The following is a 23,751-nucleotide window of genomic DNA, read 5'->3' on the forward strand; positions in this document are numbered from 1 at the left end:
ATTATATAAACGGAAGTATTAATCTTTTCTGAATCAATCTGTTGAACAAATCAATTCCATTATTTGATTTTCTATTCAAATAAACAGTCTTTTTATCATAGAAAGTTTTATATACTATAATTTCGTTATACATATTACACTATTAAATTTCACTTGATGTATATCTTTGTATTGTGCAATTCATGACGGAAATTTGTTTTCAAAGGATAGGAAGAGAGAGAAGAAGTGGTCGAATACAAAAACCACTGTAGCAAGAGGGCAGCATATACCAATGTGAACGTATATTAACATTGTCTTCTTCAACCTAGCTTAAACTGAAAACAGTCTGAGATTGGCATCATTTTGAGCCGTTAAGAATATCTTTTTATCCTTACAGCTGATATCACTTTAAACGTCGTAATAACACATAGTGAATTCAAGATGAATTTAAATCCTAAATCATTTAAAGAAAAACGTTCGTTCGGTAAGCATACGTTTTCTTATATTATTTATAATATCTTTATAATTAAAATTACCAGACAAATCTAAATCTAAACAAACGGCACAGTATCTCTGCGATGTTTTGCTTACTTTGTAGCTCGATATACTTTTACTTTATTGATAATATTGAACCATGTACCCTTCATAACAAATGAATAATATCTTGTACAGAGTAACATTCGTTTAAATTTGCGTATAAATATATCTTTAAATTAATTTTAAGAAATTAAATAATATTAAAAATTACATCCAGAAATATTATATTATCTTTTGTGAGACATTAATAATATTTAAAAATTCGTTCATAAAATTTAGCACAAAGGTCTGCTGATGTGGAATTAATTAGACGACAACATCCAAATAAGATACCCATTGTTGTCGAAAGATACTATGGAGAGAAACAGTTACCTATATTGGACAGATCCAAATTTTTAGTACCCGATTTTTTGACAGTGGCAGAGTTCGTTAAAATTATTAGGTATATTTTTTAATATTTTCTAAACTATTTACAGAACTGATATATAATTTATAAGTAGTAATATTTATTGACAATAACTAATAGACGCAGACTACAGCTACATCCGACACAGGCATTTTTCCTATTAGTAAACCAAAGAAGTATGGCAAGTGGTAGTATGACTATGGCACAGCTTTATCAGAGAGAACAAGATGCGGATGGCTTCCTTTATGTAGTATTTGCCAGCCAAGAAGTATTTGGGCATTAAATTCCATCATTTTAGTTTACAAGTAAGTTTAAATTATTTAGTGTTAAAAATATTTAAGATTACTTTAATATCTTATCATTTTTAATTATAGGTAAAACTAATCTTTTTGTGGGATATGCTATGTTTTAAATACTTTTAAGAACTCTTAGGAAAATTTTAGATCTATCCTGACTTATGTCTGCCATCACCTGGATATGCAGAATATATGTGTGATCAACTTGCAGTACCTGCTGTAATAAGTAACGAAACAATCAAGAATGACATTTTTGTGTAAAACTATCATGGTGCTTTGGTCTTTCAACATATATATCAGTTATATTTCACATAAGTTACAGTATAAGATTAAGTTTATTGCTAATAACAGGACACACTTTTGAAATTCTTTAATAGTTCCAGACAACAACTATAAAAACCATCAGTCTTAATAGGTAAGAAGGTTACCTATATAATAATTGTATCTAGTATCATTAATCTGAATTTGTTTACTTCTATATTTGTCTTATGTATCTAATAGATTATAATGTATAAGGAGGGAGTAGTACTATGTAAACAATATAGTAACAAGTAGTGGCCAGTTTATATATAACAAATTGTAAAGTATATTTACAAACAAAACTGGAATCAAATTATTCTATATATGTTTGACTTTTGCTACTATGCGAATTATGTAATAACTATTACTTATATTCATCACATGCCTGTTTATAATTTAAACAAAAAAATGATTTAATTTACTTAAGGTATCTATAAATGAAAATATCTTCTCCAGTTAATGTATTCTGTTCATGAAATATTGAAACAGTAAAGAAAGTGTTCATACATATGACTACACAATATACCATGTGTATTGATATGTGATAATGTTATTACACTCGTATCAGTTTTATTAAACATATTTGCATTATGAAATTCAATTGGATTATAATGGATTCTAACTGAAATATATATATGTATAAAATTATGCATTTAATAATACGATTATTATCTTCTACTGTTTGATACTTGTAATTAATAACAATTGTCTTGAATTATGTCTTAAATTTGAAAAGTTATAAGCGCACTTATCTTTGATCTTCAGAGAAGTAAATTAAATAAGAAACAAAAGTACCTGGCATTGTAACTAAGAGTGAAAATAACAATCATTGTATCAATGAGACAATTCTATAAGACTTAACAGTTCAATACCATTTTCAGTTTTACTATTGTTATTACTATCAACATTTTACTACGAATCTTATTTACCAATACGAATAATAATTAAGATCTGATAACACGAATTGTAAGAAAAAAACCTGCTAACATTATGTAATTATATAATATTATTTTTAGGCAATAAGACGTTGATTAATATTAATTTGATACAAATTGAGTTGAAACTTACTTTGATTACATTAAATTTGTCATGTATAATTAGTAAAAAATGTGGCTTTCTACAAACATTTTTAAGTATCTATAAAAAATATGATAATAATAAAAACAATAAAAATGAGCACTTAATTCACAGATAGATGGATATTTCAATAAAGATGAAATTTTAGTAGGATATTAGTGATATTATTATAAATATTAGTAATATTAATGATACGCTTTATTAATACTTATATATATATATTATAATTATATATATATAATAAATATATATAATATATATAATAAAGTATTAATACTTATATATAATGAATTTATGTATAACATGTATTACATGGAAAATTGTTTGCAATAAATAACGTTTTGCAATATATTGCATGCTTTCTTACCAAATTTGTATTAGATATTTTCAATTTGTTAACACTAAAGCTTACGTTAGGAGCTCATATATGTATTCTGAAATTTAATTCTTCTATACGAGATAGGATAATAAAGAAATTTAAATATAAATTATGGTTATATGGCAACTTCCTTTACCATCATGGCGATACTTCCTGAAAACAGTTCTTAAACTTACCGAGGATATGGCGCGACGTACAAATTCTTCAACAAAGGTTCGAAATCGTGAATCTGTATACAACCGCGTATCGATGGCAGCAGATGTATTGTCGAGTGGCTATAAAGGTGAGCGGTGGGGTTAGGCACGGGGGGGAAGGAGGCAAAGGAAAGGTAAAGGTTAGAAGAGGTTATGAACTCTAACCCACGGATGGTTGACGAAGTCTAGCTGTTGCTATGAACTGTCCAAATGACACATAGTCAAATCTATCGTCGTTATTAGTAACAAAGGTAAGTCCGTACAAAAATTACGTACTTTTTAGTATTTAGCTTTGTGTTATCCTTTCGTCGATAACGATGCATGAAATCCGAAACGTTGACTCGCCCACATCGAATCAATCTGTGCACGTTCCTTCATAAAATTAAATACTGTAAAATACATATTTGCAGGTTTCTCCGCAATTAGATTGTTAGTAAATAAAATACTATTCTTCCTTAAGGATAAAATAGTGATTGTATATTTTGACAATGTCATTATGAAATCTTGTAACTCTGTTGATAATAACATTACTTTTTCCATTATGTTTTTTTACATTCAAAAATTTTCAATTTAATATTTTACTTTTATTGTACAATTAATTCAAACGTTGCAATATAAAATATTTTTTTGTAAGGGAAATAATTTTTAAATTCTTTTCTCATATCCTCGTATATTGCGAAACTGAAAAATAATGAAAATACCTAAAAATTATAAGAAAATAATAAGTTTGCCTATTTTTTAGAAGTTAAGAATTTACGTCATTATAAATTCGCAGATGGTAATACAAAAATTGATTATAATAAACAAAAGAGGAAAGAATAATGCGCGATTAGTAGTGCAATTTTAACGCAGCAAGTGGGATTACAAGATAAATCTGTGTCGATACGGTGATCAAGTAGGTAGGAGGTAACCTTCGGACCCACAAGCGACCTTTACCTGTGAAGTCCGGTCGTATAGATAGAAATAATTACTCTCCAATGACTATTCTTCTTCGCTGATGCTCTTCCAAGAAATCTTTAGCTAACTTGAAATGACCAATCGAAAGGTTATAAGTCAACATAATATATTTAAAAGATGCTAATTTAACCGACAAAAATAGAATCCATATTTTTAATAAATTAATATATCGTAATGCTCTGATTAAAATTATATAAGATTATTGCTATAATTATTTACAGTTCATCCAAAATTTGAGTCTATTTTTATTTTGAAATATAAGCTGTATACATTCGAAATAAAAATACATTCAAGATAATTCGTTCAGGTAAAGTCGTAATTTTTTTCCTACGTTTCAGCTTAAAAATTTTCACATATTTAGAACGAAAAGATTTTTAAATATCGAAAATTTTAATTCAGTACCTGTGTTCTAGTCTCTGATTTATTTATAATGTACACAATATGTTTCTCTAAGAAGTTTCACACCGTCAATAGATATCAGATTGTAGTATCGTTAGTTAAAAGAACATTATGTTGTACGTGCACATTAACGTAAATAATTCCCCTAATATTCATATCTAAAAATAATGGTGCATAGGAAAATATTTGCTGGGTCATGATATGCATTTTTAATAGAAATTTTTGCCACTAACTGTTCGTGTTTGACCTATTCTCGTTCGACGTTGCGACCTCGAGCCTCAACCGATAAGTCATCGCGGGCGTGTATTACGTGACATAACCTGTAACGCTCGTCGAGAAGCCACTATGCGGTCCTTTACAGCGAATGCTCTCGCTCAGGTAGAAAAGCAGGCAAGCGGGGCGAGAATGCACCTGGCCGGTGTGTCTTGGCGGTATACAAGAGAGTGACCTGCCAACCTGCCAGTACAGCGAACGGCCTGGCTGCGTTCACCTGTGCAAGGTTGCCTTTAAACTTCAGACGTGGTGTTTTTGTGCGCGAGAGCGCTCATACCGAGTAAAAAGATTCCGCATATATACTGCGAATGTGTTAGTTTATCGTGTTCCCTCGTCATTTGATTTATTAAAAAGTTGTTTTTTGAATATATATTCGAATAACGAATATATATATATACATATATTCCGCGCGTATTACCGCGTGGCTAGCTACGTTATATTTTCAGAACCGTGCGTGACCTGTGAGAGCGCCACCGCCGACACACGCAAATGCGGTGATACAGGTCGACCCAACAGGTAGTGTATTGTGCGTACCGTCCTCGAACTTTAATGTAAGACACGTCGCGTGTTTTCTAAGGTCGGTCAGGAAAACGCAATTCGTTTCATAAAATGTTTTAAAATGATATATTCATGTCTATATAAGATAAATAAAATGATAAGGAATTAATTTATTTTAAAAAATAATAGTTTTGGATTCTGGCTATACTTTTTGTATTTTCAATTAAGATTCACCTTTTAACCATTAATAACATATTTCCAATTGTTGTTCGGCGGACTGTTCATCATAGTGCATGAAATACTATCGAAGATAGGATCGTCGAAATGTAAACGATAAAGGCGGCCGCGATAAAATTTGTTAATAGTTTATAATGACACGTGTCTAAACGGGTCAATGGCTCAAGTTTGAAAAAAAGAAGAGACGACAGGTGTCATATTACTATCGTGAAATTCTTGATCGCAAAATGGAATGACGTTGAATCTCATGCATGACACTTCCGTGAAATCAGATACGTGTGTTATTATTAATCATACAGATAAAGTAAGTATTGTGTGTATACAAGTTGATGGCTTGTATGAAAGAAATTTGATTCTAAATGTAAAAAAATTTCTAAAAAGCACAAACGTATTTTCGTACGTTCGAAAGTAGCTGTGGTTATTCGGTTGAAAGCTTTATCGTGATTAGAAAGGTTGTGAGAGTACGCTTACAGAGAGAGTACGATGCATAACGAAACGTAAGGTCCAAGAATGTTAAGTATTTTGGAGCAACGGTACAGGCATCGTTTTCTCATGTTACTGCACTGACAGTGGTGACGAAGTCGGATCACGAGTGTATGGAAATGGACCATTCGCTCTATGACAGCCAGTGTAGCATGGCTATGGTATCGGCATGCGCTTAACCACGTAGCAACCTACGAACCGAACAACTCGGGACCATCTCTTTCACTTCTTAAAATGGTAGGGGGAAAGGGTTGCGGCAGGTAGGGGCGGACGGCAAATGCTCCAGTTTTCATTTTTATACCGCGTCGATGCTTAGGCCTTTAAACGATACCTTCTATCTGCCTAGATCAAATCGGATTGTACATGATCACGATTTATCCGATCCTACTCGATGTACTGCTACCAATATCTGTGGAGCATTATGCAATCTCCATAGAAAAGATGTTTTTTTTTATGTATTTTTTCAGTCACATTAAAGCTAGATCTTTTTTATACAATTGAATAATGTTATTAGTAAATTATTTTATGTTACAAGCTTACAGGTTATATTGAAGCTAGTAAATTTTCTTGCATAATAGAAACAAGTTTGGAAATAAAACGAGCAAATTTCTATAAGTGAATTCCACAAGCAAGCCAGCTGTTTGTGCTATTTACCGTAAAATCATAAAAATTATTTAAAGTTTATAAGCTGCAATTTACCTCTGATAATTTGATATTATTTGTTGGTAAATTATTTTGTAAGAGGATCCTGATTATTGTGAAAGGAATAGTTAATTAATTGTCTATTTATTTGAATATAAATGTAAAATTATCATTGTTCTTTTAAAGATATGTATCAATAAAGCGGAAAGATATTAATTTATGAATTCTATAAGCAAATTCTTTAAACAACAAGTGGTTTGCGAGTATTTTCGGTTGTTTAAGATACACGTAATATATATATATATAGTGACGTCACCATAGGAATATTTTATGTTTTATGAATCGTACAATTATGTAAGTATCTTTATTTGTTATTGTTGCAGAAAGAAATGGATAGGGAACATAGAGAACCACATGATCACGATAATTTAAATGAAAACGAAGAGGAACGAAAATTAGGAATGGACTTCCGTAATTTATCTCGTCACCATGGTATGGATCATGTAGCTGATGTTGAAACAGAGGTGCTTATTTCATTTTTTAATGATTTAAAAATTATTATCCTAACTTAAATGTTCAAATTAATTTCTTGAGATTATTTAATAACAACTTTTTATTACAGCGTGATATGGAAATTGATCAAAACGATCGGGGTGAAAATTTACAAGACGATAAACTGGATCAAAATGTAGGAAGAAATTTTCACAGTTTAGCGCATCATCCCGCTGTGGTATAATTTCGGTGTATTAATTTTTGCAAAAATTAGAAACAGAACTTTTAAGATACTTTTTATTAATTGTATAATGAACTATATATTTTTAGAGAGATATGGAAAGGGATCGAAATAATCATGTAGACAATGTACACGATGATAAAGTTGATCACAAAATGGGACGAGATTTTCGTAATTTGACTTCTCATGCAGGCATTGTTCATTTACACTCTGGAATTGAACATTTAAATAATGTTGATGTAGAGGTAGGATTTTCGTCTATTTGTTTCGTAATTTTTATATTGTTCGAATATGTGCTTCACATTTTATTACTTTTTAGGTAAAATTAGCAAGAGATGTCCGTGGTTCTTTAGGTTTGGGACTGTCATTAGAATTATGTGTGGTTTGTGGGGATAGGGCTAGTGGAAGACATTATGGGGCAATAAGTTGCGAAGGTTGTAAAGGATTTTTTAAACGTAGCATTAGAAAACAATTGGGTTATCAATGTAGAGGAAGCAAAAGTTGTGAAGTTACCAAACACCATAGAAATCGGTGTCAGTATTGTAGGCTTCAGAAATGTCTTGCAATGGGAATGAGAAGTGATTGTAAGTTTATTTAAGATACTGAATGAAACATTCAATTTTTTAATTTAATTTTAAACAGTTTTGTAATTGCTAACATTTTGTACTATAATGTTACAGCTGTTCAACATGAGAGAAAACCAGTGTTAGGCGAATCAGCAGGAACAAAAGTAGGAAATAGAAGTCCTAGGGTTAAACCAGAACCGCAGCAATCAGTATCTGAGACTCCTCCAACTTGGGAACAACCTGAAAGCCCCAGTATGGAAGACCAAAGCAGTGATAGTGATCTGAGTGATGCATTAACATTAGCAAGAGAACGTTTACTTATTTCGCATGCATTAGATAGCATGGCTAAACTTATTGGAGATGTATGTTTCATTTATATCAGGCAAATCTTTGCAAAATATCTTTAAATATTTTTGCGACTTTTATATAATTTTATTATAGAGTGTTAATGGTTCAAGTGAGCCAGAAGAAGAATGGACTGGCCAATTAATTTCCGAAAGGCATACGTTATTCGAACTAAGGGCCCCAAGCCCAGCTCCTGCGTACTTATCGATACATTATATTTGCGAGAGTGCCGCTAGATTACTTTTTTTGTCAGTTCATTGGGCCCGAGGAATTCCGGCATTTCAAGCATTACCGTGCGTAAATAAAGAGCATGATATTAATCAAAATGTTACCTGTAAAGATTGGACATTGGACAAACTTGTTAATTTTTACAGATCTGAAGTTCAAACAACGTTAGTGCGCAGTTCCTGGGGACAGCTTTTTACTTTAGGACTTGCACAATGTGCATACACTTTATCTCTTCCCAGTATTCTAACATCAATAATAAATCATTTACAAGCTAGTATTGCACAGGAAAAAATTACAGCTAGTAAAGTGAAGTCTGTCACAGAACATATATGTAGACTACAAGATTGTGTTAGTTCACTTCATAAATTACAAGTGGATTCCGTTGAATACGCGTACCTTAAAGCGTTGACTCTTTTCAGTTCCGGTAAGTAAAGAATACTCCATTTGTACAAAAGTTGTCTATTTTTAAATTGAAATTTTTATAGACAATGTCTTAGCCGGCGTGTGGCGTAAAAAGGTTGAAGTTTTACAAGAAGCTGCGTGGACAGAATTACAACAACGCGTAGGATCCAACAGGTTACCTCGCCTTCTTTTAAGGCTTGCACCACTTCGTTCAATTAACCCTAGGGTCTTGGAAGATTTATTCTTTGCAGGTCTTATCGGTAGGGTAAGCGTAGCTAGTGTCGTGCCTTATATTCTTACTATGCAAGATTACAAAGCTGAACCTGAAAGTCATATGGGGTGACAATTACTAATTGTGCAATGTAAATCGTGACCTAAAAAAGTGATATCTATAAATACATACATATGTTATATATATATATATACACACACACATATACGCGTAGCGCTAAATGACTTGAATATTTTTATACATTGAGAAAGGAAAATGTAACGAGGCAATGTTGATTTTTATTTTTCATAAAAAAACTATAATTCTCTCTCTCCCTATACACACACGCGCGCGTGCGCGCACACACACACACACACGTTTAAAAACACACACACATATATATATATATATATATTTCTCACATGCCTCTTTTTAAAGTTGTTAAAACTCAGGGTAGATGTGTTTTAACTTGTTAATCAGATGTAATATTTAGCTTAAAATATTTCAATGTTTAACATTTTTTTATTTATTATAAATTGACTGCCTGTTGTACAAAACTTTCCGTCTTGCACAAAACGTTGTATTTGTAAAATATGTTAATAGTAACATATTTATTATCGAAAATATTATTATCATTGCTATCAGTATAAACTCACCCTTTCATTAAAATTACAAACAATGTTACAATATCATACGTGACCAATTATCACTTGATCAAAAATCAGAAAGAAGCTTTAATTTCGTGTTTTTTTAATAAAAATATATTCCTGGAAAGTTTTGTATTGGCATATATTATAAAAAAACATGTGGTTCGATATTATTATACTTATAATTTATTAGCAGTGAAGAAAGATAGCCCTTTGCTCGAATTAATAATCTTTTACTTCATCAATTCAACAGTTTTTTATTATATATATATAATATTCTAACTATTTTTACGTAAAAATGTTGAAAAATTGTAAAAAATTTTCAGAAAAAGTTTTTTTCTGTTACATATACATTAAAATCTTCACAGAAGTTTGAAACGTTAACTAAATTGTTTCTTTATGATCACTGCATTTTTCCGTCCAAAAAATCACTAATGTCTTAGTTTTGATAAAAGAGAAGATAATTCAATATAACTATCAGTACAAACAAATCACATATTTCGTTGTAATTTTAACGACATAGTAATTTTGTTAGATATGAGTTGGCATATGCACACTTTTTACTTATTTTTCTAGAAAATAGTCATTGCAAATATGATATATTTCTAGACTGTGTTTTATTGTAGATTAAGTAAAAAAAGATGCATCATATTTAAAATGCCCATAAAAAAAAAATACATTGTGCAATAATACTAATTTGTGCTACATTCAAGAAAAAAAAAGTCAGATCTATTTTATTTTCAACAGAATAGAAACGGAATTTTCTTAAATATTGAGTTTATTATGCATCAAGTATTATTTACTTCAAAACAGACAATAATAGTATATTTTTTATGAAAAACAAAAACACTTAGCAAGTTAAAAGAAATAAAGAAATAAATATGTATGCGTTTACTTAATAAACTGTACATTTTATATCTTACTGTTAATTATTGTAATTATATTCATATAATAGAATATAAATGTAAGCGCATATATTATTTGTATGTACTTGAAAATTATGAAATATTAAATTAGCACTAGTAAGTTAGGATAAAAGTAATGCTATGTATTTAATGTTATTAATAATATTTAGAATATGGATATTTTTCCGAGTTATACTGTAACGAATGTACGAATCGTTAAATATTTTTAAATTGTTCTCAATTGTTAATGTTCATAAAAACGTTTTGCTGGTTGAGATTTCCATAAACATTTTTCTGATTAATAGGTATAAGTACTAAGTACAATATTTCTAGCAATGTTTAATATTTAGTTAAACATAAGTATTTTCTCTAATTCGATAATCCAAAGATTAAACCACAATACGTTTTTTTTTCAAGATGTTCTGTACATTATATCTGTTAAAATCTGATGTAATTTTTAGTAACTATTAACAGTACATATTATGTACTTTAATAAAAGTAATAACGAATTTTTCATGAAACGATACTGTGGTGCATTGTACCATTAATGATAATACTGATAGTAATTTAATTTTACAGTATCATAAGTGATATTGACTGTAATACATAGAAATTGTTACTCTTATATTATGAAAGAACGTATTCATTGCATCACATGTCACGTACAATCTTCCAATGACAAATTGTATCAATGGAAATTATCTTTTAGGCTTTCATATACTTTGTATGATACAGTTTTTATTTAATGAAATACTTAATGGACAATATGATTAGAAATGATAAGATAAAAGAGAAACCTGTATGTAAATATAAAATGTGCCTGTACGAAAAGATATATTTATATTAAATGTAATAATTTTGTAATTATCTAAGTGATAAAAATGCAAGAGACCTGAAGATTGTTGCCCCCTTCAGTTTTATTACATCGAAAAATTATGTATATACATGCATACATGTCTAATTGTAATGTAACATAAAATAACCCTATAATAATAATTGAAAAAAAATTATTAGCTTGTAAAGCCGTATTTCATTTAATCACTCCGTCATTACTTTAATTTAATAGATTTTTTAAAAACTAAATTTCATAGAAGAAATTATAGAGGGGGCCCAAAATACTGACGTATGGACCTGAAAAATTATAGCGTAGAGTCGTCCCTGTGTAGTGAGTCACATCCTAAGATTGCTTGTAGGGGCGCTTCGCTTTGCCGCCATAGCCGTTTTATCTACTAGTGTTTGTGAATTGGCTTTTGGTATGAAAGTCCGAGTCGTTGAGTGGACTTGAGTTCAGTAGTCAGTAGTGATCGGTCGAATGCACGGAAAGTATGGTTATGGGAAAAGTTGCGTTTGGTTAACTTTTTTCTTATTAGGTTTTTCACAGCGAGAAAAATCGGTTTCCAACGGCGTCATCGAATAATTTCATATTCGTGTTAAAACCGGCTATTTTACGACAGGTTAGGTAGACAAATATTCTGATCTTTTTGACCGTTTGGTATTCGCGTGACACACCTCCAAGAAATTTTTTCTTTTTTTCGTGTGAAACAAACGAATAGAAACATAGTTACATTCTAAATATTCGTGAACATTATTTTTTATACCTTCTTATCGAATTGTGATTCAGTGTTATGACGTATCGTGACAAGAATAATTCTTAAGAAATACTAATCGAGTGTTCTCATGACAGTGTGAAATATAAAATGTTGTAACAGTGGTATTCTTTCTTTCAAATATATCATTTTATGGCGGGAAATTGAACTTTGAAGAAGCGGACGTCACCAAGTACGTTAGACAACCAGCATAATTATCTTTTATAATCATGTCAGAGTTTTTCTTCTTCTTTTTTTTTTTTTTTTTTGGTTTCTTCCCTGATTTTCAGTTTGCCTTATCTTTAATGCATTTTATTTTGTTTGCATACGTCATACGCTACCGCTATTTTAAGTAAATCACTCAGTGAATCTTGATAAGGTATAGATGGCGAATTTGGCGGTGGATATACGTTTATGCAAATAGATCTTCGACAAGTCATTTTGTGTTCTGTTCCTTCCATTGTGTTTATATTGCCAAGTTCATGAATCTTTTGGCTGTGTAACTTGCGTAACAGAAATGCGATTCATCTCATTAGAAGTGTTGAGATAGACACACTGCATCCCGTGTAATCCCTCTACACATATGTACATACGCACATGTAAAAACTTGCTTTCTGATAATTGCTTTTTTGCACGCTTCTTTCCATCGTCAATCACCAGTTTCATTATTGAGGATGAGTTATATTAGTTTTTTTATCTTCGGTTTTCAGCTGGCCTCTTCCCTCTCTGTGCGATTATTCTTTGGATATCGAGTTTTGAGTTACGATTAGAGACACATTCTTATTTTATTCGACGACGCGGAGCTCACACAGTTAATCCATAACTCACCGCTACCTGACTGTGTTACCTCTGAGAATTCTTTGGAATTTCGGCTCTCCCGGAAGGCGATGCTTTCTATCTTCGTTCAACGATTCGATTAGAAAGATTTCGAAACGTTAAAAAAAAGCTACACAAATGCCGAAATCGGCAGCCAAGTGGACATTCTGGAGGTCTCTGTCATATTATTAGACTACAGATGTTCATGCATATTCATACTTTCATAAATTATTAACTAAAAAGAATGAAACTTAAATAAACACTTATATTATCCATTACATAATATAACATATAATTCACTTTGGATATCTTATGCAGTTTTGCATATTACGCGCGTTTTATATAATTTCCGCTTTTAAATTTCCCATACATAAATGCATAAACATCTGTAGAACGTATTATATTTTATTTCCTCGGAATCAATATATCAGATTGATTTAAATACGATAATGTCAACTCGTCCTTTTGAATAATACGACGATAAACACTATTCCTCATCATTCTTTGTAGATTTTTGTTCGTTGCAATCATAACAATTGCACATTATTACTTAATCTCGTGCTGATTAAAACTTGCGACTGATTTTTTAACCCTGTTTTACGACGTTTTTGTCCTTTGTTTTTTGTTTCTTTGATCTATCGATCGATCATTTCTGTTGCTGTTTTATTGCGTGTATCGATCATCATTAAAGCAACGCATAATCGACGCACCCGATTGGGATAGTCTTGATAATTTGAAAATGTTCCATTCACGTGCGTTGAGCTATGTAGTATAATTTTACTGCAATCGATTGAACTTAGTAGTTGTGTAATACATAAAGGTGTGCGCGTATTTGAGTAAGTATATCGTGCTATATCGTGCATGTGTACTTACAATGTGATTATACAAACAAATATACAAGTTTACCAAAATATTTCCTGTAAGTCACAAAGTAAATTAATTTGATCAATTAACTAATTACCATACGTGATACATTTAAGTGTAACCTTTTTACCAATTTTATTTCCTATAATTGGTTTAATAGCTTTTATAAATTTAAAGATTTAGTAATTACGTAAAGATGTAAATTATATAAATTGCATATGCATAATCAAAGATTGATATTTTCTATCACAATATCAATTTGATAACAACATGCGAGTAACTGCTTGGCGTACCACGTCGCGATTAATCTGATGATAATGGACTTATCAGTTTAAGGTAATAAGAAATACTTGAAATCTGTAATGAGTAACTTCTTCATACGAGCCTCGTAGCAAATAAAAGGAAATACGATTTATTTTCAAATAGGATATAAATCGCGTTCCGTTGGTAACTCTTAAAGATAAAATAGGCGCCGATGCGAGTGATAAAATAGCTTTTCGTTGGCAAATAATTTTTTTTATAGCTATACTACTGTCAGTACTGTCATTCGCGGTGGCGCGCTCACAAGTATCAGCACGAAATATGCTATCGTTCTAAGGTTTTTCTTATCAACGGTGCCAGTCAAATCGTCGTACTTCTTCGCATTTCTCATGAAGTGTCTCAATTTTCTTCGAATATTTATGGTGTCGGTACACTTGCGTTATTTTTATATATATATATATATATATACACGTAGTACACACGTAAAAAAAGGAGAAAAATAAGAGTCGAGTCTCTTCTCCCCCATGGGATGAGAACGTGATTGACGATCGATTACCATTTTAGAAAGTGCAAGAGGCCCGTCGGCGAGGAGAACGAGGAGAATAAGAAAGGAAAACGGAAACGAGCAGCGGAAATAGAGATCGAGGTATCGACGAAAGAGAAAGAGGTTTCGACCGTGGAAACCAAACGGAAAACCATGGAACACACGGTCACAAGATGCGACATCCGTTTACCAAAAGTCACACCAATCACCGATGACTATGAAATTAGTAATCACGTGCTTGGTCTTGGAATAAACGGAAAAGTTGTTCAGTGTTATGACAAAAATACCAGGGAAAAATATGCGCTCAAGGTGAGATAACGATCAATGATTTCTTCCATGGAATCGGTCATTCTTTGTAATTAGTCTTCGTTGGTTATTCTGTGGAATCGGTCATTTTTTTTTTAATCAGTCTCCGTTAGTTATCCTGTGAAAAATTACATATGTGTTTGTCTTTTGTACATACGTATACGAGAAAGTGGATTTAACCCTCCGCATGCAATGTGAGACATTTTAGCCTCCCAACGATTCTTGAGTCGTCAAATAATTTTGTTTAAATTTCGAGTTTTTAACAACAAATTGTTTAATATTTCATCTTGACACCTATTAGGACATCGTAGTAGAGTAGTAGGTTAAAAGTAGCCATAAATTTTTCTAAATTTTTCAAAGCCTCGAATACGATCTTAGATGCCCTACCGTGGTACGCTATGTTAGTAAAAAGTAGCTTGCACCCGGAGGGCTAATTTTGTGTTAATGGACTTAATTTTAATGGAACATAAATACGAAAGCTTCAAAACACCGAAATAATCGGATTATTTCGTTCTTCCTTTGTTCAGGGAAATGACGCTGTGTGCGTATTACGGTGCAAGCAAACCTGATCGAATTCTTTGGTTTCTTTATATTCTATTTTACCGTGCGAAACTACCCGGGAGCCGGGAGACTTGATTAAAATTTCACGCACGAGCAATAAAACGTTGTGTACAGGCATGTAATTACAAAAGCGGCATGTATGACGACACGTGTAGGTTGAAAACGTCAGACATATTATTTTTCATATTGCTACTCGATTATACCGACCGAGATAAACGCAACAAGGTTTACGAACGTTTCGATTGTTATCAGTAGATATAAAAGCAATATATGTTTCATACATATAAGTGTAATATGACACATCTGGCCTTAGTTATTTTTGGAACATGCGGAACGATGCTCCAAGGATGAACCGGATACCTTATTTGATGCGTGTACATTTTTACGCATATATAGATCTATCAGAGATGTACAGTAATGTCACGTTAATTGTTCGCCATTTCACTTCTCTAGCTGGCTATCGCTATCCCCACCAACTCTTGATACTGATTTCGTTGTGTACCTCTGGCATTATGTTTCTAAAGTAAACAAAGGTATCATGTACTTGTATCTCACTCGCACTCGACATGAAAAAGAAATGTTTGAAATTTCCTAGAAATATACCTACCTCGATAACTGGCCAGATAAGGTTGCGGATCGTGGCCAGTTAACGAAGTACTGCTGTATCGATACCCACTTAGCGATGCTAAAGTATGATCATCGACTGACGGTGTCCAAGCGAGTCCAGACCGCGAGTCATCTTCTATTTATACTCGGTGATTTCCCATTCGACGATTCCGACCATGCGGTGTATCGCTCGAAGTCTCCTCGTCTCTCTTATTTTCTCTATATCGCCTTGGAAAAATTTTGGGAATCCTTGTGTTTTCGTCTTTTCACGGTCGGTTTGTTGTTCTTGCAACTTCTCGCGCCGTCGTTCCCGCACAGAATTCCACGGGCAACTGAACAAACGCCAAACGCGAAATGTCATTGCTATCGTAAATATTATATGAATCGTGAAATCAATCGCTTGTCGATAGTAAAAGTATCGGCGAAGGTAATGACGAATTCAGAGTCGTAATAACTTTGTCGAGACTTATTAAATACTTTAACACTAACATGTATGTAACTGTTAAGGATAGTTTTATCAGTTTTTAAATTTGAAAAATATTTTAGAATAGATTTTAAAAGTAGTATTGATTAAAGGTGTACGTACATGCATAGAATGTCAACGACCGATTACGTGAATCATACGATGCCACACGCGCGACATACGCTTTGCTAATTTAGGACCTGTTCCTTGATAGATTTTTCTTGTTATAGACGATATTTTAAAGAATTAAATTTGAAAAAAAAAAAAAAAGATAAGTTTCGATATCTTTTCGTAAATCATACTTCGAATACATAAATCAGTTACAAATTATAATATATACGTATATGTATCATATATAGTAAATAACATATCTCCTATCACGCTTTAACATATCAAAGTATATTTATATGCTATTGTCTACTTTTTGTTTTTATTTTTATTTTATCAATTTAATATAGCCTTTTCTAATAATAATCTAGTTTCTCTCTCTGTAAACAAGAAAGTACACACGCAATGAGGATATGCAAGCATCTGATATGTATGCTGTATAATTGTGACTGTATAGACAAGAATAGCTTGATAAGTTTCGACGGTAATATGTCATTATTTATATTTATATATGTAGTATCGATGATCTCATGTTTGCTTATATAAAAATTACTAATGCTATCAAAGTTATCGACCCGTCAACTAATCCAACATCGAAGGATTAAAATACATTTCTTGTCATAAAACAACTATCAATAGATATTTTCTTTTTTTACGTAACATGGTAGTTTCGTAGCAACGTGTAAAAGTACAGGTCATCACGATTGTACGTGTTACAGATATTAGTCAATTCCCTATCGATTGAGCGTGTATATCTTTTATCGATAAAGACGATATCTTAATGAAAGGAAAAAAGAAAAACTAAAAAAAGAGACGAAGAAAAAACTCAGCAAAGAAAAGAGAGAATTTAATTTGTATAAAGCAATTCGTCTCAAATTAATGGTTAGCAAGCAGAGCGGAATTTAAGGATAATTTATCACGTCGAATTATCGGGACCGAATGATTGGAAACGAGTCATATAAATCAGCAAAACAGTTTAAATTACGCAGTATGACCATGAAGAGATCCAACAGTAGTGGCGATAATTCTATTATTCCGACAGTCGCAAACTCTTAATTATCTCTTTAATTAACCTTCAAATACTTCCGATTTAATGCTAAATTAATTCGACGCCTTTGCTACGCAATAATTATAATTGTCATCAATATGGATCCATAATACGAATTTATTAATGCGAAATGTTTTTATGCGTGTCATTGAAATAATAATTTTTGTAGGACGTGGTGATCGCTATACGGTGTAAGCTGATACCAATGTATAGATTCTGGTAATACAAGAAACAAGCACCTTGAGGCATACCCGAGGAGAAAGTCAGAGAATCATATTTCCACGCGTATCTTCATGTAGCTACAAAAAAGATCAATATTTGTGGACTATGGCAGGGGCCAATGTTACAAGCAAGTGTTTCTGTTACGAATTTGGTTTCGTTGATTGATTACTTCTTGCCTCGGATACGATCAGTCGGACTGTTGTCACCATTGTTTCAGTTTTCTTTGCCTTGACTGTAGCATTCCGAGAATACTTGAATTTTTATTTCTTCGTTCTTGTACGAACGAACGGTTTCTGTATTTCTGCGATCCGTCAGTAGACTCTCAATAACAGGAAATCAGTGACGAAAATATCGTTGCGATTTCATTTTATAAAAAGATTCTTTTCTCCTTTACAAGTAAGCTTGATGAAAATGTCGAAACGTTTTATACGTTTATTACGTTATTTATGAAATTGATTATATAAAAACGTTATATAATTTGTATAATTAAGGTGAGAAAAGAGAAAAAAAGAAGAACAAATGATCAGCTGTATTGCGCGTTTCTTTTTCTGCGTAAAATACGCTAGTGTAGGCTGCTGAGCATAATCTGATCGCACAGCCTATTAATAATAATCCTACGAGTTCAGTTATGCGTCTGTTAGTCGTCGTAACAATGGACATGTCACTTTGTACTAACGCTAATTACATTACCGCGGAATAATACAAAACGGTCGAATGCTCGTGAGTACGTAACCAATGTATTTTCATTTATAAGGGGAGCATAACAATCGTGGAAAATCCTGCAAATCGAAGCACCTTGACGATTATACATTGTTTAGCAATATGAGAGAAATCCACTTGCTTAGGAAACAGTCGATTTTTCGTACTTTAAGGACAAAAATTTGATTTTGAATTCAACGTTCTGTAAATTGGAAAATTTAAGAATTTAATGATTAAATTTGAGTAATTTTTTATTACAGTCTCACTGAACGTAAGGCAAGTTTTATGTGCAAATGAACGTATCTTCTTATGTAACGAGTTTTTCGCAGAGGTTTCATTTATATGTGAGAGTTGTCTATTTCATTATCACCATCGATACAGCAACTTCAAGTCGAAACCGGTTTCGACCTTTTCAAGCGCGTTCCGCAAGTTTTAATTGTATTTGAACATTTTTAGAACGTCCAATGTATTCGATGCTCTAAAAATACTACTCATCCGTGAGACACTTTTTTCGCCCTTCTTTTATCTCGCAACTTTATATCAGCGCCATATTTTGCACGACGTGTATTTTTACGAACTGATGCATAAAATTACACACCACAGATATTGTAATCTTTGAGTTTATAAACGTTCTATAGCTATTGAACGTGAAATAACAATATTTTAATTAAAAATAATGCTCACTTTATATTATAAAATATATAAAAGCAAAAGGAAGAAACAAACTAAGTGGAAACGAAATGAAGTATTATACTAGTCAAGAATTCGAGTTTAACATGGGTCTTTATCGATGTTACTTAAATAAAGGACATTTATACTGTGCCAATAGCGACTTTGTAGCGTTAGATAGAACTTTTGTTTGCCCTGCCAAGTAATTCTTTGAGCTGAACGTTACAAGCTGGTTATATATTAGGGCATGTTTCTAACAGTAATATTTTTTATTATTTTACGTATTTACAAACAAAGTGTTTTTTATCGGTTGTACCATAAAGATGGAAGACATTTAAATTTTAAATAAATTATATGTAATATATATACACATAATATATTTTAATCCAACAGTATAAATAAAAAACAGTGTTAGTAAATTAGAATATTACAGTATTTTAAAACTACGTTGTACTCATCGATGCGGACTATCGTACATTAATTCAAGAATGTTAGGTCGCGAACTACTACATAATGCAATAAGTTTTATCGATTTAACGATGGAGTCAGCTGTTTTTAGGTCATTCACCAGCGGTTTTTAAAGCAAATATACGAGTATCATATGTGTGTATAAAATTCATACGCGTTCCATTGCGTATTCTTTTACCTATTAAATATTGTACAGTGCTATACGATACTGCCAGTCACTACATTATCACTTCTAATGTCTATTCATTTTTATCTTAACAGATTACGTCACTTCATTTATTCAAGGTTTCGTGTAAATCCCCTATAGCCTCGAAATTTTTGTAAACTGTATACAATTGCTATTTTGGAATTGTTGAATTTAATATTGATTTTTGTTCAATTTTGTGCTTATAGGTACTGTACGATTGTGTAAAAGCACGAAGGGAAGTTGAATTGCATTGGAGAGCATCAAACTGCAGGCACATAGTGCAAGTCAAAGATGTATATGAAAATACATATAGTGGAAATAAATGTTTATTAGTTATTATGGAATGGTAAGCTTGTAAATATTTGGATTAAGTGATTTTATTGTATTAATGATATTAATGAGCAATATTAAATAATAAATTTCATCAACTTTTAGTATGGAAGGAGGAGAACTGTTTGAGAGAATACAAGATAGGCAAGATGGTGCTTTCACAGAGAGAGGTAAACTAAGTTAATGTATTATATTTTGATGATGCATTTAATGTAAATATAAGAAACATTTTCTGATTATCTTATGTTATTTTTGTATAGAAGCTGCACAAATAATGTATGAAATTTGTGTTGCTGTAAAGCACCTGCATGATATGAATATTGCACACAGAGACCTTAAGCCGGAAAATCTTTTGTACTCTAAGCCTGGTATGTAAATAAGTATATCAAAGCTGAATGAATCATAGAAATGTTTAACATTCGTTGAATTATACTGAATTGAACTTATAGATAGATTATGTATTTCGTTTTTAGATAGTACTGGAATATTGAAACTTACTGATTTTGGTTTTGCGAAAGAGACTCATATGAAAGATACACTACAAACCCCATGTTATACGCCATACTATGTTGGTAAGTTGTTTTTCAAAATTCTAATTTTATTTTTAACCAACTTAATTGCATAAGCATATGGAAATAACAAAGCAGACATTTTTTTTGGTTTGCATAGCTCCTGAAGTTTTGGGACCAGAGAAATATGACAAAAGCTGTGATATTTGGTCACTTGGAGTTATAATGTATATACTGTATGTAACTATTATTTACGAATAAATATTTTAAATTTATATATAGATTCTAAAACATATCAATATTTTATAATATTTTAGATTGTGTGGTTTCCCACCTTTCTACAGTAATCATGGTTTAGCAATTTCACCAGGAATGAAAAAAAGAATCCGGTTAGGCCAATACGACTTTCCATCCCCTGAATGGTCTAATGTAAGCACAGAGGCAAAGAATCTCATCAAGGGTATGTTGTGTACAGATCCAGCTCAAAGACTTCAAATCGACGAAGTTATGCGCAACAAATGGATTGCTGTAAGAATTCTGTTTCATTATTGTCAATTCATGCGTTGTACGGTCGTAAATATAAATCATTGTCTGTTTTATATATAGCAATACACGGAAGTACCCCCCACGCCTTTACATACTGGTCGCGTACTCCGAGAAGGCGAAGAACTTTGGCCAGAAGTTCAAGAAGAAATGACACGGTCATTAGCTACCATGCGCGTAGACTACGATACGGCCAATTTGAAACAATTAGATCACACAAATAACGCGTTATTAAACAAACGTAGACGAGCGAAACAAAAAAACGCTGTACCACCGACTGCTAATCCTACGCCAGCATCCTAGGGAGACGCAATAAGAGCCAGTCAACACTGGCGTGTCTTTTTACGAAGATGTATAAGGTATAGTGTAATGACCATGAGAATTGTTTTTTGACAGTTACATAATGTAAAATATAAAAAATTCATGCAGAATAGTCTTGAAAAATCCTGCCTACGTCGAGATATTAGGCGCATGAAATTGAATTTGACATTTTAAATATTTTTAAAATACTATTGATCCGTAATTGCTAAATTTGAATGACAGGAACACAGTTGAAATAATAAGCAGAGGATATTTTACCAGTTATGGTGCATTTTTCGCGACTTAAAAGATTTAATAAAACAGAAAGAAGTACCAGGAATAAAAATCAATCTGATACGACTAAATAATTTATATTACAATTTATATTTATTGATGAAACGTTAATAAGAAAAACGTTTTGTCATCAGTAACTGCATATATAATAAATTCATATTGAAAAGAAATATAACAAAATATTTTTCAATTTTAAATGGAATGTTGGACTTCATAATGAAGGTCTGTTATCTAATATAAAAGAATACGCCACCTAATTAGCAGCTTCTCATTGATTTACTTAAAATTTAAGTCTTAAATCATAAATTATAATGCTTGGCAATTTTTATGTGTATAGTGGTATTTCCTATATTATCTTTAAATTATTAAACTACTATTATTTATCGCGATTGACGTATAAAACAAAAATACATCATGCCAATTTTTATTAATAAGTTTTTTCAGTTGTTATTTGTGTACAGTTACAATTCATTCAAACTATGAAAAAAGCGTTTAATTAAAAAATAATGCAAACATGTGTAATGTACTTTTAAGTGATATTTTGACTGAGGCTGAATACATGTAAGAATCCTTATAATTGTTGCAAGGTGCTAACATATGTTGCTCTAATTATTTCGTAGGCATTAAAACAATACTACAATTTCCTAATTTTTTAAATAAATAAAATTTATAGTAAAAGATGGAACTTAGGAACAAAGATGTACACATTACAATATAAATGTAGTAATTATATTTTTTTAGATGTATTATAAGACAAAAATTGAAATTTAGACTAAAGAAATGCCTTAACCAACATCAGATCAATTTTTAGTTTAATATGTAATTAGCATAATTAAATATTTCAATTAGGTACAGATCCAGTAAAGTGTAAGGCGAGAGGTGATGAAATCTCATGAATGTATCATTGTTTCTTCTGAGGCAACGTCTATGTTATGAATGTAAATATTATATGTATGAAGTATTTTTAATAAGATACTTGTAGTTGAAGCTATGATTATTCATATTACCAATAGCTCTCCATGATAAGTATTAGAAATGTTTAATAGATGAAAATAGATCTTACGACTGATAAATAATGAGAAAATTAGGCCTCAATTGTTTTCACAGTTCTATATCATTGATTTATTTTCAGAATAATAGAATTCTAAACTAAGTACTATATTTAGTAATATACTTATTATTAAATAATAGATTATTTTAGAATCGTGGAAACAAGACTTCCTCAAAATAAACATTATGTAATGGTTCAGCTTCTAAACCTCATTAAAAATAATCAAACTGAAGGTCAACTAGTTGTATACGAAAACTGACGCAAACTTAAAGAAAGGACAACTCTACACTACATTTTTAAATTAAAATAATACGTTTAGTTTCAAATATCATATAAACGACTGTTGCATTATTGTACTTGATAATACTGAAATAGTACAAGTGTTGTTTACGATTTTATAGATTAACATTATTAGAAAACGAAAATAAGTATGCGTGCTTTGAGTTGGACTATACTATCGAAATATTTTTGTAATGGATTCAAGTATATTGATTTGCACTGCATTTATAAAACTTGACAATAAATGTAAAAAGTATCTTTAATTAATGCAATGTCAGTAAATCTCTGTTTGGTACAGCCTTTGTCCACTGTATAAGTGTCACTTCATTGCTACAAGTAAGCG

General features: G+C 31.4%; 3 protein-coding genes and 2 long non-coding RNA genes across 16 annotated transcripts; 3 read left to right on the top strand and 2 right to left on the bottom strand.

The window, feature by feature from the left end:
• The first annotated feature begins 323 nt into the window (after positions 1 to 323).
• On the top strand, positions 324 to 2,642 carry LOC132908123 (microtubule-associated proteins 1A/1B light chain 3A-like). 2 transcript variants are annotated; one of them, XR_009658313.1, is made up of 5 exons: positions 324 to 463; positions 796 to 958; positions 1,043 to 1,227; positions 1,297 to 1,633; positions 1,720 to 2,642. XR_009658313.1 is itself a non-coding variant. In XM_060961797.1 (4 exons), exons 1-3 carry the CDS (start codon positions 421 to 423, stop codon positions 1,203 to 1,205), a joined length of 369 nt encoding a protein of 122 aa, XP_060817780.1. In that variant the 5' UTR covers positions 324 to 420; the 3' UTR covers positions 1,206 to 1,227; positions 1,297 to 2,642. The 2 variants fall into 2 exon arrangements, 1 of the variants encoding a protein (XP_060817780.1); XM_060961797.1 differs by having other exon boundaries at positions 1,297 to 2,642.
• A 591-nt stretch (positions 2,643 to 3,233) lies between these two features.
• On the bottom strand, positions 3,234 to 4,897 carry LOC132908126 (uncharacterized). The gene is made up of 4 exons (XR_009658315.1): positions 4,758 to 4,897; positions 4,105 to 4,682; positions 3,445 to 3,849; positions 3,234 to 3,370 (listed from the first exon to the last, which is right to left on the bottom strand). It is a non-coding gene; the product is annotated as an uncharacterized LOC132908126 (long non-coding RNA).
• LOC132908118 (orphan steroid hormone receptor 2-like) lies at positions 3,281 to 9,893 on the top strand. 6 transcript variants are annotated; one of them, XM_060961784.1, is made up of 9 exons: positions 3,281 to 3,419; positions 7,041 to 7,181; positions 7,280 to 7,387; positions 7,480 to 7,635; positions 7,710 to 7,974; positions 8,071 to 8,318; positions 8,398 to 8,594; positions 8,676 to 8,953; positions 9,015 to 9,893. In XM_060961784.1, exons 2-9 carry the CDS (start codon positions 7,047 to 7,049, stop codon positions 9,272 to 9,274), a joined length of 1,647 nt encoding a protein of 548 aa, XP_060817767.1. In that variant the 5' UTR covers positions 3,281 to 3,419; positions 7,041 to 7,046; the 3' UTR covers positions 9,275 to 9,893. The 6 variants fall into 6 exon arrangements, with proteins under 6 accessions (XP_060817767.1, XP_060817768.1, XP_060817765.1 ...); XM_060961785.1 differs by lacking the exon at positions 3,281 to 3,419 and adding an exon at positions 5,179 to 5,313; XM_060961782.1 differs by lacking the exon at positions 3,281 to 3,419 and adding an exon at positions 5,462 to 5,836.
• Positions 9,894 to 11,894: 2,001 nt separating this feature from the next.
• Positions 11,895 to 23,724, top strand: LOC132908122 (MAP kinase-activated protein kinase 2). 6 transcript variants are annotated; one of them, XM_060961793.1, is made up of 11 exons: positions 11,895 to 12,148; positions 12,458 to 12,473; positions 12,991 to 13,269; positions 14,786 to 15,074; positions 20,309 to 20,448; positions 20,538 to 20,602; positions 20,693 to 20,800; positions 20,906 to 21,004; positions 21,102 to 21,177; positions 21,259 to 21,469; positions 21,548 to 23,724. In XM_060961793.1, the coding sequence occupies exons 3-11, from the start codon at positions 13,235 to 13,237 to the stop codon at positions 21,785 to 21,787; spliced, it is 1,263 nt and encodes a 420-aa protein (XP_060817776.1). In that variant the 5' UTR covers positions 11,895 to 12,148; positions 12,458 to 12,473; positions 12,991 to 13,234; the 3' UTR covers positions 21,788 to 23,724. The 6 variants fall into 6 exon arrangements, with proteins under 6 accessions (XP_060817776.1, XP_060817774.1, XP_060817778.1 ...); XM_060961791.1 differs by having other exon boundaries at positions 11,895 to 12,473; XM_060961795.1 differs by lacking the exon at positions 12,991 to 13,269 and having other exon boundaries at positions 11,896 to 12,148.
• On the bottom strand, positions 15,902 to 16,751 carry LOC132908124 (uncharacterized). Its single transcript, XR_009658314.1, has 2 exons — positions 16,240 to 16,751; positions 15,902 to 16,150 (listed from the first exon to the last, which is right to left on the bottom strand). It is a non-coding gene; the product is annotated as an uncharacterized LOC132908124 (long non-coding RNA).
• Positions 23,725 to 23,751: the final 27 nt, after the last annotated feature.

This window comes from Bombus pascuorum, chromosome 6 (assembly GCF_905332965.1).
Source record: "Bombus pascuorum chromosome 6, iyBomPasc1.1, whole genome shotgun sequence".
NCBI lineage: Eukaryota > Metazoa > Arthropoda > Insecta > Hymenoptera > Apidae > Bombus > Bombus pascuorum.